The following is a 17,887-nucleotide window of genomic DNA, read 5'->3' as shown; positions in this document are numbered from 1 at the left end:
TCCACATTTCAACTGTGTCCAATTCCTACAGTTGCCTTCCCCATCCTATGCATTCTAAACCTTGCCTAATCACATCAGAATTGCCTTTCCCCCAATTATACCTCTTTCCCTGTGGTATATACCTATTTCTGCCCATTGCTGTTCTAAACATAACCAAATTGTGGTCACTATTGCCAAAGTGCTCATCTGCCTTCAAATCTAACACCTGGCTGGGTTGATTCCCCAGTACCAAATCCAACATGGCATTGTCCCTTGTTGGCCTGTCTATATACTGTGCCAGAAAACACTCCTGCGCACATGGAACAAAAACTGACCCATCTAAACTACTTAAACTATTGTATTCCCAGTCAATATTGGGGAAGTTAAAGTCCCCCATAACAACTACCCTGTTACTCTCACTTCTTTCGAGAATCATCTTAGCTATCCTTTCCTCTATATCCCTGGAACAATTCGGAGGCCTATAGAAAACTCCCAACAGGGTGACCTCTCTTTTCCTGTTTCTAACCTTAGCCCAAACTTCCTCAGTGGCCTCAAACGTTATCTCAGCTGCTGTAATACTACCCTTGATTAACAATGCCACAACCCGGAATCTGCAACAACCATTTCTGTCCCCCCTCCTCTAGCCATGTCTCTGAAATGGCTACAGCATCAAAATCCCAGGTACCAACCCATGCTGCAAGTTCACTCACCTTATTCTGGATGCTTCTGGGGCATTGAAGTACACACATTTCAAACTGACATCCTGATTGCTGATGCCCTCGCGTGACCTTATAAACCTATCCCTGACCTCACTACCCTCAACCTCCTGTACACTGGAACTACAATTCAGGTTCCCATTCCCCTGCTACGTTAGTTTAAACACCCCCCTCCCCCAACCAGAAGAGTATTAGCAAATTTCCCTCCCCTAGGATATTGGTACCTCTCTGGTTCAGGTGAAGACCATCTTGTTTATAGAGCTCCAATTGTTCAAGAATCCGAAACCTTCCTCCTGCACCATCCCTGCAGCCATGTGTTCAGCTCCACTCTCTCCCTATTCCTCGCTTCATTAGCACGTGGTACTGGCAACAAACCAGAGATAATACCTCTGTTTGTTCTAGCTCTAACTGTAACTCCCTGAATTTCGTTGTAACTCCCTGAATTTCTGTCTTAGATCCCCACCTTCCTTTCTATCTATGTCGTTGATGTCTGTGTGGACCACGACTTTGGGCTGCTCCCCCTCACCCTCAAGCATCCCATAGGATCACAGACCTCATGAACCCTGGCACACACCAATCATGAGTCTCTCTTGTTCCCACAAAACCTCCTATCTGCCCCCCTAACTACGGAGTCCCCAATGACTAAAGCTTTGCTCCTCTTCCCCCTTCCCCTCTGAGTAACAGGGGCAGACTCTGTGCCAGAGACCTGTGCCCCATTGCTTACCTGGTAAGCCTCCCCCACTCACCCAAATGTATCCAAAATGGTATAGTTGTTGTTGACGGCAGCCACCATAGGAGATATCTGCACTGCCTGCCGGTAGCCTTTTTTACCGCTGGCGGTAACCCATCTACAACCTTTACATGACTGTGGAGTAACTACCTCCCTGTAACTCTCAATAATCTCCTCTGCCTCCTGAATGATCTGAAGTTCGTCCAGCTCCAGCTCCAGCTCCTACTATCGAATGTTGGAATTACAAATGTGACCATTTATTAATTATGATCTAATTCTTTCAGAAACAGATTTACACGTGTTTCCGATCACGTGAAGTTGTTTGAACATTTTAAAACCACTGACAGAACGTAAACGATGCAGTGAGTCGAGTTTTATCCAGGCCTTCACTTTTAAGTGAAAAGAGAAAATACTGGAAACATACAGCAGCTTAGGGCAAGTCATGGAGAGAGAAGCAGTTAGCATTTCAGGTCGAAAGGCTTTTGTAATTCTGTCAAATGGATATTGATCTGGAGTATTAGTTCTGTTCCTCTCATCAGATGTTGCCTGATCTGACTATTGCCAGCAGTTCTGTGGAAACCTTGACTGAAGCTGGAAGTATTAGACGGCTGCTCGATAGCTTGATCACGACCCCAACCACCAACATAAACATGCATTATCTCCACCACTAGCACAGTGGCAGCAGTTCGAATTACATGCACGATGCACTGGAGCAACCCACCAAGGCTCTTTTGACAGTTTTCAAACCGCATTGCCACTTACAGGGATAAGGGCAGGCAATGCATGGGAGCAATCATTGACAAGTTTCCCTCCAAACCAAGCACCTTCCAACTTGGAACTCTGTTTCTTCATTGACATGGTAATTGGATTAAAATCCTGCAACTCCCTACAGCAGATGGATTACAACACTTCAGCTCACCTTGAGGGCCTTGAAGGCAGTTCGAGCTCAGTAACAAATGTTGACTCTTGACCATAAGACATAGGAGCAGAAATTAGGCCATTCAGCCCATTAAGTCATGGCTGTTAAGTTTCTCAATCCCATTCTGTCACTTTCTCATCGTAACCCTTGACAATCAAGAACCTATTGCAGTCTTTAAAAAATCTCAATGACCTGGCCTCCACAGCCTTCTGTGGCACTGAATTTCATAGATTCACTGCTCTTCTGGTGAAAGAAGTTCTCCTTCTCTCCATTCTAAAAGGTCTTCCCTTTACTCTAAGGCTATGCCCTCAGGTCCTAGTCTCTCCTACCACTGGAAGCACCTTGCCAACATCCACTCTGTCCAGGGCCTTCAGTATTCAGTAAGTTTCAATTAGACCTCCCCTCATCCTTCTAAACTCCATCAAGTAGAGACTCAGAGTCCTCAAACATTCCTCCTATGTTAAGCTTTTCATTTCTGGGACAATTCTCATGACAGCAACACCCGCATCCTATGAAAGAAACTTTGAACATTCTATCATTGTTTTATTGAAATAGTTAATGGAAAGATGTAATTCTTTTTATGTTTAATTCAGTTGCAACAGTCTTAAAGCTATGTTTTCATTCCATAGATACGACAGCAACTTGGACAGGCAGCAGCACAGCTGCTTATACACCAAATGTGGTGCCCCAACAAAATGGGCATGGGCACCACCAACCATCAGTGCACCACACCAGCCATTATTGTGAGTACGTCCTGCTGTCTGTGTTGAGTCTGAAGTACGTAGATAAAACTCATTGACCTTTATAAATTCACCCATTCATTACAAACACATCTTTCAAGTAGTCACTCCCTCCCATCCATTCTGCATGCACTATTATAGAAATGGCACTCCATATAAGGACTTAGCTGTAACTTGGTTTCCTTTCAGTAGACTATATTTTATCTACATTTTTCTCTAGATGCACATGGTTGTTATTCTAATTGCATTTTGATGCAATTGACTATTGGGATGCATATAGTGCAGCAAGAAATGGAGGAGCAAATATGTAGGGAGATAGCTGTAACTTTAGTAGGGTTGTAATTGTATGTGATTTTAACTTTCCAAACATAGACTGGGACTGCCATAGGATTAAGTGCTTGCATAGGGAGGAATTGTTAGGTGTGTTCAGGAAAACTTTCTCAATCAATATGTAGATGGCCCTACAAGAGAAGGAGCAAAACTTGGTGACCTCTTGGGAAATAAAGCAGGGTGTGTGTGTGTGTGTGTGTGTGTGTGTGTGTGTGTGTGTGTGTGTGTGTGTGTGTATGGGAGGGGGTGTGTGCGTGTATGGGAGGGGGTGTGTGCGTGTATGGGAGGGGGTGTGTGCGTGTATGGGAGGGGGTGTGTGCGTGTATGGGAGGGGGTGTGTGCGTGTGTGTATGGGAGGGGGTGTGTGCGTGAGTGCATGAGAGGGGGGTGTGTATGTGTGTGCATGAGAGGGGGGTGTGTATGTGTGTGCATGAGAGGGGGGTGTGTATGTGTGTGCATGAGAGGGGGGTGTGTATGTGTGTGCATGAGAGGGGGGTGTGTATGTGTGTGCATGAGGGGGGTATGTGTGTGCATGAGGGGGGTATGTGTGTGCATGAGGAGGTATGTGTGTGCATGAGAGGGGGGTGTGTGTGCATGAGAGGGGGGTGTGTGTGTATGAGAGGGGGGTGTGTGTGTGTATGAGAGGGGGGTGTGTGTGTGTATGAGAGGGGGGTGTGTGTGTATGAGAGGGGGGTGTGTGTGTATGAGAGGGGGGTGTGTGTGTGTGTATGAGAGGGGGGTGTGTGTGTGTGTGTATGAGAGGGGGGTGTGTGTGTGTGTGTATGAGAGGGGGGTGTGTATGAGAGGGGTGTGTGTGTGTGTGTGTGTATGAGAGGGGGGTGTGTGTGTGTGTGTGTGTATGAGAGGGGGGTGTGTGTGTGTGTATGAGAGGGGGGTGTGTGTGTGTGTATGAGAGGGGGGTGTGTGTGTGTGTATGAGAGGGGGGTGTGTGTGTGTGTATGAGAGGGGGGTGTGTGTGTGTGTATGAGAGGGGGGTGTGTGTGTGTATGAGAGGGGGGTGTGTGTGTGTATGAGAGGGGGGGGTGTGTGTGTATGAGAGGGGGGGGTGTGTGTGTATGAGAGGGGGGGGTGTGTGTGTATGAGAGGGGGGTGTGTGTGTGTATGAGAGGGGGGTGTGTGTGTGTATGAGAGGGGGGTGTGTGTGTGTATGAGAGGGGGGTGTGTGTGTGTATGAGAGGGGGGTGTGTGTGTGTGTATGAGAGGGGGGTGTGTGTGTGTATGAGAGGGGGGTGTGTGTGTGTATGAGAGGGGTGTGTGCGTGTATGAGAGGGGGGTGTGTGCGTGTATGAGAGGGGGGGCGTGTGCGTGTATGAGAGGGGGACGTGTGCGTGTGTGAGGGGGGGACGTGTGTGTGTATGAGAGGGGTGTGTGCGTGTATGAGAGGGGGGGTGTGTGCGTGTATGAGAGGGGGGGTGTGTGCGTGTATGAGAGGGGGGGTGTGTGCGTGTATGAGAGGGGGGGTGTGTGCGTGTATGAGGGGGGGGTGTGTGTGTATGGGGGGGGGGGGTGTGTATGAGAGGGGTGTGTGCGTGTATGAGAGGGGGGTGTGTGTGTGTGTATGAGAGGGGGGTGTGTGTGTGTGTATGAGAGGGGGGTGTGTGTGTGTGTGTATGAGAGGGGGGTGTGTGTGTGTATGAGAGGGGGGTGTGTGTGTGTATGAGAGGGGGGAGTGTGTGTGTATGAGAGGGGGGTGTGTGTGTGTGTGTATGAGAGGGGGGTGTGTGTGTGTGTGTATGAGAGGGGGGTGTGTGTGTGTGTGTGTATGAGAGGGGGGTGTGTGTGTGTGTATGAGAGGGGGGTGTGTGTGTGTGTGTATGAGAGGGGAGTGTGTGTGTGTGTGTATGAGAGGGGGGTGTGTGTGTGTATGAGAGGGGGGTGTGTGTGTGTATGAGAGGGGGGTGTGTGTGTGTATGAGAGGGGTGTGTGTGTGTGTATGAGAGGGGGGTGTGTGTGTGTATATGAGAGGGGGGTGTGTGTGTGTATGAGAGGGGGGTGTGTGTGTGTATGAGAGGGGGGTGTGTGTGTGTATGAGGGGGGTGTGTGTGTGTATGAGAGGGGGGTGTGTGTGTGTGTATGAGAGGGGGGTGTGTGTGTGTGTATGAGAGGGGGGTGTGTGTGTGTGTACGAGAGGGGGGTGTGTGTGTGTGTACGAGAGGGGGGTGTGTGTGTGTGTACGAGAGGGGGCTGTGTGTGTGTGTACGAGAGGGGGCTGTGTGTGTGTGTACGAGAGGGGGCTGTGTGTGTGTGTACGAGAGGGGGCTGTGTGTGTGTGTACGAGAGGGGGCTGTGTGTGTGTGTATGAGAGGGGGGGGGTGTGTGTATGAGAGGGGGGTGTGTGTGTATGGGAGGGGTGTGTGTGTGTGTATGAGAGGGGGGGGGTGTGTGTATGAGAGGGGGGTGTGTCTGTGTGTATGAGAGAGGGACGTGTGTGTGTATGAGAGGGACGTGTGTGTGTATGAGAGGCGGTGTGGGTGTGTGTGTGTGCATGAGAGGGGGGCGTGTGCGTGTATGAGAGGGGGACGTGTGTGTGTGTGTGTGTATGAGAGGGGTGTGTGTGTGTGTATGAGAGGGGTGTGTGCGTGTATGAGAGGGGGGTGTGTGCGTGTATGAGAGGGGGACGTGTGCGTGTATGAGAGGGGGACGTGTGTGTGTGTGTGTGTATGAGAGGGGTGTGTGTGTGTATGAGAGGGGGGTGTGTGTGTATGAGAGGGGGGTGTGTGCGTGTATGAGAGGGGGGGTGTGTGTGTATGAGAGGGGGGTGTGTGTGTGTATGAGAGGGGGGTGTGTGTGTGTATGAGAGGGGGGTGTGTGTGTATGAGAGGGGGGTGTGTGTGTATGAGAGGGGGGTGTGTGTGTGTGTATGAGAGGGGGGTGTGTGTGTGTGTGTATGAGAGGGGGGTGTGTGTGTGTGTGTATGAGAGGGGGGTGTGTATGAGAGGGGTGTGTGTGTGTGTGTGTGTATGAGAGGGGGGTGTGTGTGTGTGTGTGTATGAGAGGGGGGTGTGTGTGTGTGTATGAGAGGGGGGTGTGTGTGTGTGTATGAGAGGGGGGTGTGTGTGTGTGTATGAGAGGGGGGTGTGTGTGTGTGTATGAGAGGGGGGTGTGTGTGTGTGTATGAGAGGGGGGTGTGTGTGTGTATGAGAGGGGGGTGTGTGTGTGTATGAGAGGGGGGGGTGTGTGTGTATGAGAGGGGGGGGTGTGTGTGTATGAGAGGGGGGGGTGTGTGTGTATGAGAGGGGGGTGTGTGTGTGTATGAGAGGGGGGTGTGTGTGTGTATGAGAGGGGGGTGTGTGTGTGTATGAGAGGGGGGTGTGTGTGTGTATGAGAGGGGGGTGTGTGTGTGTATGAGAGGGGGGTGTGTGTGTGTGTATGAGAGGGGGGTGTGTGTGTGTATGAGAGGGGGGTGTGTGTGTGTATGAGAGGGGTGTGTGCGTGTATGAGAGGGGGGTGTGTGCGTGTATGAGAGGGGGGGCGTGTGCGTGTATGAGAGGGGGACGTGTGCGTGTGTGAGGGGGGGACGTGTGTGTGTATGAGAGGGGTGTGTGCGTGTATGAGAGGGGGGGTGTGTGCGTGTATGAGAGGGGGGGTGTGTGCGTGTATGAGAGGGGGGGTGTGTGCGTGTATGAGAGGGGGGGTGTGTGCGTGTATGAGGGGGGGGTGTGTGTGTATGGGGGGGGGGGGTGTGTATGAGAGGGGTGTGTGCGTGTATGAGAGGGGGGTGTGTGTGTGTGTATGAGAGGGGGGTGTGTGTGTGTGTATGAGAGGGGGGTGTGTGTGTGTGTGTATGAGAGGGGGGTGTGTGTGTGTATGAGAGGGGGGAGTGTGTGTGTATGAGAGGGGGGTGTGTGTGTGTATGAGAGGGGGGTGTGTGTGTGTGTGTATGAGAGGGGGGTGTGTGTGTGTGTGTATGAGAGGGGGGTGTGTGTGTGTGTGTGTATGAGAGGGGGGTGTGTGTGTGTGTATGAGAGGGGGGTGTGTGTGTGTGTGTATGAGAGGGGAGTGTGTGTGTGTGTGTATGAGAGGGGGGTGTGTGTGTGTATGAGAGGGGGGTGTGTGTGTGTATGAGAGGGGGGTGTGTGTGTGTATGAGAGGGGGGTGTGTGTGTGTATGAGAGGGGTGTGTGTGTGTGTATGAGAGGGGGGTGTGTGTGTGTATATGAGAGGGGGGTGTGTGTGTGTATGAGAGGGGGGTGTGTGTGTGTATGAGAGGGGGGTGTGTGTGTGTATGAGGGGGGTGTGTGTGTGTATGAGAGGGGGGTGTGTGTGTGTGTATGAGAGGGGGGTGTGTGTGTGTGTATGAGAGGGGGGTGTGTGTGTGTGTACGAGAGGGGGGTGTGTGTGTGTGTACGAGAGGGGGGTGTGTGTGTGTGTACGAGAGGGGGCTGTGTGTGTGTGTACGAGAGGGGGCTGTGTGTGTGTGTACGAGAGGGGGCTGTGTGTGTGTGTACGAGAGGGGGCTGTGTGTGTGTGTACGAGAGGGGGCTGTGTGTGTGTGTATGAGAGGGGGGGGTGTGTGTATGAGAGGGGGGTGTGTGTGTATGGGAGGGGTGTGTGTGTGTGTATGAGAGGGGGGGGGTGTGTGTATGAGAGGGGGGTGTGTCTGTGTGTATGAGAGAGGGACGTGTGTGTGTATGAGAGGGACGTGTGTGTGTATGAGAGGCGGTGTGGGTGTGTGTGTGTGCATGAGAGGGGGGCGTGTGCGTGTATGAGAGGGGGACGTGTGTGTGTGTGTGTGTATGAGAGGGGTGTGTGTGTGTGTATGAGAGGGGTGTGTGCGTGTATGAGAGGGGGGTGTGTGCGTGTATGAGAGGGGGACGTGTGCGTGTATGAGAGGGGGACGTGTGTGTGTGTGTGTGTATGAGAGGGGTGTGTGTGTGTATGAGAGGGGGGTGTGTGTGTATGAGAGGGGGGTGTGTGCGTGTATGAGAGGGGGGGTGTGTGCGTGTATGAGAGGGGGGGTGTGTGCGTGTATGAGAGGGGGGGTGTGTGCGTGTATGAGAGGGGGGGGTGTGTGTGTGTATGAGAGGGGGGGTGTGTGTGTATGGGGGGGGGTGTGTATGGGGGGGGGTGTGTATGAGAGGGGTGTGTGCGTGTATGAGAGGGGGGTGTGTGCGTGTATGAGAGGGGGGGGTGTGTGCGTGTATGAGAGGGGGGGTGTGTGTGTGTATGAGAGGGGGGGTGTGTGTGTATATGAGGGGGGGGTGTGTGTATGAGGGGGGGTGTGTGTATGAGAGGGGGGTGTGTGTGTGTATGAGAGGGGGGTGTGTGTGTGTATGAGAGGGGTGTGTGTGTGTATGAGAGGGGGGTGTGTGTGTGTGTATGAGAGGGGGGTGTGTGTGTGTATGAGAGGGGGGGTGTGTGTATGAGAGGGGGGTGTGTGTGTATGAGAGGGGGGTGTGTGTGTATGAGAGGGGGGTGTGTGTGTGTATGAGAGGGGGGTGTGTGTGTGTATGAGAGGGGGGTGTGTGTGTGTATGAGAGGGGGGTGTGTGTGTGTATGAGAGGGGGGTGTGTGTGTGTATGAGAGGGGGGTGTGTGTGTGTATGAGAGGGGGGTGTGTGTGTGTATGAGAGGGGGGTGTGTGTGTGTATGAGAGGGGGTGTGTGTGTATGAGAGGGGGGGTGTGTGTGTATGAGAGGGGTGTGTGTGTGTGTATGAGAGGGGGGTGTGTGTGTGTATGAGAGGGGGGTGTGTGTGTGTGTAGAGAGGGGGGTGTGTGTGTGTATGAGAGGGGGGTGTGTGTGTGTATGAGAGGGGGGTGTGTGTGTGTGTGTGTATGAGAGGGGGGTGTGTGTATGAGAGGGGGGTGTGTGTGTATGAGAGGGGTGTGTGTGTGTGTGTATGAGAGGGGAGTGTGTGTGTGTGTATGAGAGGGGGGTGTGTGTATGTATGAGAGGGGTGTGTGTGTGTATGAGAGGGGTGTGTGTGTGTATGAGAGGGGTGTGTGTGCGTGTATGAGAGGGGGTGTGTGTGTATGAGAGGGGGGTGTGTGTGTGTGTGTATGAGAGGGGGGTGTGTGTGTATGAGAGGAGGGTGTGTGTATGAGAGGAGGGTGTGTGTATGAGAGGGGGTTGTGTGTATGAGAGGGGGGTGTGTGTATGAGAGGGGGGTGTGTGTGTATGAGAGTGGGGGGTGTGTGTATGTATGAGAGGGGGGTGTGTGTGTGTATGAGAGGGGGGTGTGTGTGTGTATGAGAGGGGGGTGTGTGTGTGTATGAGAGGGGGGTGTGTGTGTGTATGAGAGGGGGGTGTGTGTGTTTATGAGAGGGGTGTGTGTGTGTGTATGAGAGGGGTGTGTGTGTGTGTATGAGAGGGGTGTGTGTGTGTATGAGAGGGGTGTGTGTGTGTATGAGAGGGGTGTGTGTGTGTATGAGAGGGGTGTGTGTGTGTATGAGAGGGGTGTGTGTGTGTATGAGAGGGGTGTGTGTGTGTGTATGAGAGGGGTGGGTGTGTGTGTGTGTATGAGAGGGGGATGTGTGTGTGTATGAGAGGGGGATGTGTGTGTGTATGAGAGGGGGATGTGTGTGTGTATGAGAGGGGGGTGGGGGTGTGTGTGTATGAGAGGGGGGTGGGGGTGTGTGTGTATGAGAGGGGGGTGGGGGTGTGTGTGTATGAGAGGGGGGTGGGGGTGTGTGTGTATGAGAGGGGGGTGGGGGTGTGTGTGTATGCGAGGGGGGTGGGGGTGTGTGTGTATGAGGGGGGGTGTGTGTGTGTATGAGGGGGGGTGTGTGTGTGTATATGAGAGGGGTGTGTGTGTATGAGAGGGGTGTGTGTGTATGAGAGGGGGGTGTGTGTGTATGAGAGGGGGGTGTGTGTGTATGAGAGGGGGGTGTGTGTGTATGAGAGGGGGGTGTGTGTGTATGAGAGGGGGGTGTGTATGTGTGTATGAGAATGGGGGGTGTGTATGTGTGTATGAGAATGGGGGGTGTGTGTGTGTATGTATGTGTATGAGAGCGGGGTGTGTGTGTGTACGAGAGGGGTGGGTGTGTGTGTGTGTACGAGAGGGGTGGGTGTGTGTGTGTGTATGAGAGGGGTGTGTGTGTGTATGAGAGGGGTGTGTGTGTGTATGAGAGGGGTGTGTGTGTGTATGAGAGGGGTGTGTGTGTGTATGAGAGGGGTGTGTGTGTGTATGAGAGGGGTGTGTGTGTGTATGAGAGGGGTGTGTGTGTGTGTGTGTGTATGAGAGGGGTGTGTGTGTGTGTGTGTATGAGAGGGGTGTGTGTGTGTGTGTGTATGAGAGGGGTGTGTGTGTGTGTGTGTATGAGAGGGGTGTGTGTGTGTGTGTGTATGAGAGGGGTGTGTGTGTGTGTATGAGAGGGGTGTGTGTGTGTGTGTATGAGAGGGGTGTGTGTGTGTATGAGAGGGGGCTGTGTGTGTGTGTATGAGAGGGGCTGTGTGTGTGTGTGTGTACGAGAGGGGTGTGTGTGTGTGTGTTTGAGAGGTGTGTGTGTGTGTGTGAGAGGGGGATTGTCTGTGTATGGGGGGGTATGTGTATGAGGGGGGTGTGTGCGTGTGTATGAGAGAGGGGTGTGCGCGTGTATGAGAGGGGGCTGTGCGCGTGTATGAGAGGGGGCTGTGCGCGTGTATGAGAGGGGGCTGTGCGCGTGTATGAGAGGGGGGTGTGCGCGTGTATGATGAGGGGGGTGTGCGCGTGTGTGAATGAGAGTGGGCATGTGTGAGGCTGCCCGTGTGTGTGTGTGGGGGGGTGCGCGTGTGTCTATGAGAGGGGGCGTGTTTGTGTGTATGAGGTGTGAATGGGGTGTGTTTATGCGTGGCACTGGTAGTAATCCCGAGATCGATACCTTTGAGGTCCTAGTTTTTAACTGCTCTTCAAGCTTCTTGAATTTTCCTTTCAGGACGTATCTCATTTTTTATTTGTATCTTTGGTGCCTCTATATACCCAGACAACTGGCTGTTCACCCTCCCCTTTTAGAAAGCTCTGCAGCCGATCAGTGACATCCCTGACCCGAGCACACCCACAAAGTGTGTTTTCACCCACAAAGCCGCCTACCTCCTCCCCTTACAATCGAATCCCTTATGACGATGGCCCTACAGGTCTTTTTCCTTCCCTTCTGCTCAGCAGTGCCCGCCACAGTGCAATAATCTTGGCAACTGCCATCCCCTGGTGAGCCACTACCCCTAACAGTATCCAAAACGGTGTACCTCGTTTGGAGGGAAATGACCACAAGGGACACCTGCACTGCCTTCCTACTCTTTTTCTGCCTTTTGGTCATCTATTCACTGTCTCCCTCAGCACTTCTAATATATGGTGTGACCAGTTCACTAAACATGCTATCCATGACTTCCTCAGCATCGCGGATGCTCCACAGTAAGTCCATCTACAGCTCCAGAGCCGTCATGTGGTCAAACGAGAGCTGCAGCTGGATACAATTCTTGCAAGTGTAAGAGTCAGAAACATCAACCACGTTCCTGAGCTCCCACATCAAGCAAGAAGCACATGCCACCGGTCTGAGGTTCCCTGCCATTGTAAGCCTTAGCTTAGTATCAACTAACTAAAACCAAACAATACACTTAAATATATGTAAGAAAAGAAAAAGTAAAAACAAAAACCTTACTGTACAGTCGTCTTCTTCTGCTTAGAGGAGAGGGGGCGGTAGGGAGAGACTACACATGTCGTATCTCGGATTTAGCAGCTGCCCAAATATATACCAAGTCCTTACCTTCCTCACACTCTCCTGATCTCCATGTCACCTCCACTCTGTCTTCCGCTGCTCCCGAACAGGATAAAATGTAGTGGGTCACCTGCAGCGTGACATGAACCCAGGGTCCTGGCTGAGGCCATCCTCATGGGTACCGAACTTTGCTATCAGCCTCTGCTCAGCCACCTTGCATTATTGCATATCCCAAAGTCCACCTTGAAGGATAGTCACCAAGGCCAAATGCCCCTGACCGCTACAATGATCCCCAACTGGGAGGGAACATCCTTGTCTGGCGATTGTTGCATGATGCGCACTGTAGCTTCACCAGACTACTGAGCATGGTGACAAAACTCCTGAGAACGAATCTAACAGTTGAGCGAGCAAACTTACAACCTGGTAGGAGGCGTGGTTGATAAGTTTGTGGATAACACCAAAATTGGTGGTGCAGGTGCACAATCCTTTATCTGAAACACTCGGGAGCAGCTGGTTTTTGGAATTCAGAATTTTTCAAATTTCAGAAGAAGTGACAGTTTGATGGCGAAAGTTTTGAAAATCTTACCAGAGGAGCAGACTCACTCAGTAAAACAGGCCTTGAGAGAGAATTGAGGCCAGCCAGTGCTGGGCCACGCCCCCAGACGTTGTATCTGAGTGGCACGCATCGAATGGGTGTCAACTTGAGTTAACTTGGCCAAATAACCTTGTTAATGAGAAAAAGTCTTCACAAAAAAACTTTGGAGCTTTTTGGATTTCAGAATTTCGGCGAAAGGATTGTTTACCTGTATTGTGGACATTGACGAAGGCTAAGAGTACAAAGGGATCGTGATCAAGTGGGCTGAGGAATGGCAGGTGGCGATTAGTGTAGCTAAATGTGAGGTTTTGCTTTTCATTAGGACAAATCAGGGTAGGACTTAAAGAGTAAATGGTGGGGCCATGGAGAGTGTTGCCGAACAGAGAGACTTAGGGATGCAGATACATAATTCTTCAAAGTAGCATCACAGGTAGACAGAGTGATGAAGAACACGTTTGGCACATTTAGCTTTATCGGTCAGAGCATTGTGTACAGGAGGTGGGGCGCCATGTTACAGCTGTACAAGATGTTGGTAAGGCCCAAGTTGGAGTACTGTGTACAATTTCGATCACCTTGCTCTTGGAAGGAAGTTACTAAACTGGAAAGGATGCCAAAAAGATTTTCAAGGATGTTGCCGAGACTGGAATGTTTGAGTTACAGTTAATAGCTGGATGGGCTGGGACTTCTTTCCCTGGAGCAGAGGAGGCTGAGGGTTTATAAAATCATGAGGGGCATATATAAAGTGAATAGCCAAGGTCTTTTTGCTAGGATGGGGAGTCTAAAACTAGAGGGCATAGGATTATGATGAGAGGGGAAAGACTTAAAAGGGATCTGAGGGATAGCTTCTCACACAGAGTGTGCTACATATATGGAACGAGTTGCCAGTGGAATTGGTAGAGGTGGGTACAGTTACATCATTTAAGAGACATTTGGATGGCGAACTGAACAAAACTTGACTTTATCTCCAGGTGCTGATGCTACACTGTCTGAACTTGTCAAGCACAGCAAACTGGCATTTGTGCAAACATGCCCGTCTCTGCTGGAGGGAGGGGTGGGCTCTTCAGATCTGCATGATGCAAAGCAGCAACCTTTAATGAAAACAAGGGTATCTATAGTGGTGGCTAAAATAGTTGAGGCACAATGAGCTGAATGGTTACCTGCTGCACTATAACAATTCTGTGATTGCAATTCCTCTCTGAACATCACAGACAAAGCATTGTTCTGTGTTTTCCTTGGCCAGACTGCAAATCCTGGCAAAGCACCCATGTTGAATCCCTGTATGCTTTCAGAACTGAAAGGTCCACCTTTGACATGATCTTCTGAATCATGCATTTGCATGACTAATGCACCTAACCTACACATCCCTGGACACTGGGCAATTTAGCATGGCCAATCCACCTAATCTGCACATCATTGGACAGTGGGAGCACACTGGAGCATCTGGAGGAAACCCAATTCCATGCAAAAACTCTGATAGGAAAGGTTTAGAAGGATATTGGACAAACACAGGCTAATGGGATGAGTTCAGGTTAGAAAACCTGCCCAGCATGGAGTCATACAGATGTACAGCACAGAAACAGACCCTTCAGTCAAACTTGTCCATGCTGACCGGATATCCTAACCGAATCTGGTTCCACTTGCCAGCACTTGGCCCATGTCCCTCTAAACCCTTCTTATTTATATATCCATCCAGGTACCTTTTAAATGCTGTAATTGTACCAGCCTCCACCACTTCCTTTGGCAGTTCATTCCATAAGCGCACCACCCACTGCGTGAAAAGGTTGCCCCTTAGGTGCCTTTTATGTCTTTCCCCTCTCACCTTAAACTTTTGCCTTCTAGTTCTGGACTGCCTGACCCCAGGGAAGAGACTTTGTCTATTTATCCTATCCATGCCCCTCATAATTTTATAAATCTCTGTAAGGTCACCCCTCAGCCTCTGACACTCCAGGGAAAAGTTCCAGCTTCTTCAGCCTCTCCCTATAGCTCAAACCATCCAACCCTGGCAACATCCTTGCAAATCTTTTCTGCACCCTTTCAAGTTTCACAAGATCATTCCAATAGGAGGGAGACCACAATTGTCTGCAATATTCCAAAAGTGGCCTAACCAATGTCCTGTACAGACGCAACGTGACCTATACTCAATACTCTGACCAATAAAGGAAAGCATACCAAATGCCACCTTCGCTATCCTATGTAGCTGTGACTCTACTTTCAAGGAACTGTGAACCTGCACTCCGAGGTTTCTTTGTTCAGCAATGCTCCCCAGGACCTTACCATTAAGTGTATAAGTTCTGCTCTGATTTGCTTTTCCAAAATGTAGCACCTTACATTTATCTAAATTAAACTCGATCTGCCACTCCTCAGCCCATTGGCCCATCTGATCAAGATCCCATTGTACTCTGAGGTACTCTCCTTCGCTGCCCACTACACCTCCAATTTTGCTGTCATCTGCAGACTTACTAACTATACCTCCTATGTTCACATCCAAATCATTTATATAAATGACAAAAACTGGAGGACCCAGCACGGGTCCTGTGGCACTTCACTGGTCAAAAGTCTCCAGTCCAAAAAGCAACCTTCCACCACCACCCTCTGTCTTCTACCTTTCAGCCAGTTCTGTATCCAAATGGCTAGTTCTCCATGTATTCTATGAGATCTAAACTTGCTAACCATGAGATCTAACCTTGCTAACCATGAGATCTAACCTTGCTAACCAGTCTCCCATGGAGAATCTTGTCAAACACCTTACTGAAGTCCATATAATTTCCATCTACTGCTCTGCCCTCATCAATCCTCTTTGTTACTTCTTCATAAATCTCAGTCAAGTTTGTGAGACATGATTTCCCATGCACTAAGCCATGCTGACTGTCCCTAATCAGGCCTTCCCTTTCCAAGTACGTGTAAATCTTTCCCTCAGGGTTCCCTCCACAACTTTCCCACAACTGACATCAGGTTCACTGGTCTATAGTTCCCTGGCTTGTCCTTACCACCTTTTTTACATGGTGGTACCATATTAGCAACCTCCAGTCTTTGACACCTCACCTGTGACATATGTCGATGTGCTCCGCCATTGACACCTGAGTGACCTGCCCTGCCATATTTCCCATGAGTAGGTCAAGTTTGCACTTTGTCTCATAGGTACATCCACGTACCGAATCCAAATGTTTTCTTGTACACACTTAACAAATTACTCTCCATCTAAACCCTTAACACTATGGCAGTCCCAATCTATTGTTAGAACATGACAGTAAACCCTCCTATTAATTCAACCAAACACACAGTAAAGCTCACCTTGCTTTGTAATCTGTTAAAGTATGAGTGACGGAGAACTACCCAAATTCCACTATTTAAAGAAAGAAATAACAATTTTCTTCTTTAACTCCAAAAGTGAACATTAAACAGCAGCTATTTACAGCTCTAAGTCTCCTTTCTCTTAAAGATTTGTTATCTCCCTCCCACTCTATAACAATAGACTGATCTGATAAAGCCCTTATTAAATTTACAGCAATCAGTTTTTACAACCAGAGAGCAGCTGTCATCTCCGGTGTCAATCCTCCTCTTGTTTGTAGAACTCCCTGGGTCGTCTTCAGTCTTCTGCTGCAAAGATGTTCCATATGGAAAAGTTACCTTTTTAGTGAGTGTTTTTGAATAGCAGTCTTTCGATGGCAGGAGGTGTTTTTTTTTCTCTGCCTAACTGCCCAAAATGCTTTTTTTTTAATAAACCCAAACATCGGATCATCTCATTGGTTCAATGTTGTCAAAACAATAAAATTCAAATTCGATTGGGTTTTAATATCTTGAGGCATAATTTAAACTGGTTAAATTCAAACTGTTGCAAAAACAACTCATATATCTAGGTTACAGCCCAAATGTTACACCTTCAAATTGTCTAGTACACTTTGTGCCTGCTAGTCCATCTTATGACCAGTGTTTGCCTGCTTTTCAGCTTTCACCCTCTCTTAAAGGTACAATACATGCCTTCATCTTTATAATGCTATGTTTTGAAAGTTAAAATCTCCTACCATAACCACTTTATTATTCTTTTAGATAACTGAAATCTCCTTACAAATTTGTTTCTCAATTTCCTGCTGCCTATAGGGGGTCTATAATACAATCCCAGTAAGATGATCATCCCTTTCTTATTTCTTATTTCTACCTAAATACCTTTTCTGGATGTAGTCCCAGGAATATCCTCCCTAAGTACAGCAGTAAGGCAATCCTTTATCAAAAACACCACTCCCCCTCCTGTCTTGCACCCCTTGCTACCCTTTGTGTAGCATTTGTGTCCTGGAATATTAAGCTGCTAGTCCTGTCCATCCCTGAGCCACATTTCTGTAATTGCTATAATATCCCAGTTCCATGTCCTTAACTATTCCCTGCGTTCATCTGCCTTCCCTGTTAGGCCTCTTGCATTGAAGGAAATGCTGTTTAATTTATTTGTCCTACCTTCTTCCTGCCTGCCCTGACTGTTTGACTCACTCTCTTTCCCGACTGTACCACTCTCAGAACAATCTCTTTCCTCATTATTTCCCTGGGTCCCTTCTCCCCACCATACTGGTTTACAGAGGAACCTCAATTATCTGAATGAGATGGGTGGGCACTATTTCATTCGCGCAGTTGATTATTTGGATAATTGATTTGACCTTAAACAAGGGAAGCCATACTGATCTAATGCTGTGCTCTACAAGAGAGTTTTAAGTCTATAATTTCAATGAATCTGCTATTTAAACAAACTAATCTTTGCATTCTGCAAATTCCAGGTTAAACTGAGAAGAACTAAACCCTTACCATCACAAAAATATATGAAATCCCAGCGTTAACCAAGGTCCCGAACAGCTTGTATGATCACAAGAGTATTTGTCAGTTTCTGTGAACTCACTGTTGTGATAAAAAGACAGAAGCACCGCTTCGCACTTTCTCAACCGTTTTTTTCATGAACGGCCTGGCAAAATGACAGGAATATCTTGAAAAGCACTTATTTTTGCAAACGGCTGTGTAACTAACACTTATCTAAAAAAAATCCAGTAGCTGTTGTTCGAGGTGCCTGTCTTTCCTTGTTTTTGCCAGCATTTTCACATGTTCTTCAGTACAGGTAATCCGAATACATTTACCTCTTTGATGTAATGTTTTTGCGGGACCTTGAGATCATCTTCGGATAATCCGAAATTCAGATAATTGATATTCGGATAATCAAGGTTCCTCTGTAAATCCTCCTGAGCAGCTCTGG

At 49.3% G+C, this 17,887-nt stretch overlaps 1 protein-coding gene across 4 annotated transcripts in view; it reads left to right on the top strand.

Annotated features, from left to right (window-relative positions):
• Positions 1-17,887, top strand: part of LOC140453977 (mothers against decapentaplegic homolog 4-like) — a 138,712-nt gene that overhangs the window by 75,406 nt on the left and 45,419 nt on the right. For all 4 annotated transcript variants that reach the window (XM_072548865.1, XM_072548867.1, XM_072548864.1 and 1 more), the window contains one exon: positions 2,974-3,087. In XM_072548865.1, the coding sequence (XP_072404966.1) occupies positions 2,974-3,087 (114 nt within the window). The remainder of the gene's footprint in view (positions 1-2,973; positions 3,088-17,887) is intronic.

The sequence above is a fragment of the Chiloscyllium punctatum genome, chromosome 28 (assembly GCF_047496795.1).
Source record: "Chiloscyllium punctatum isolate Juve2018m chromosome 28, sChiPun1.3, whole genome shotgun sequence".
NCBI lineage: Eukaryota > Metazoa > Chordata > Chondrichthyes > Orectolobiformes > Hemiscylliidae > Chiloscyllium > Chiloscyllium punctatum.
This window is presented reverse-complemented; position numbering and strand designations above follow the sequence as displayed.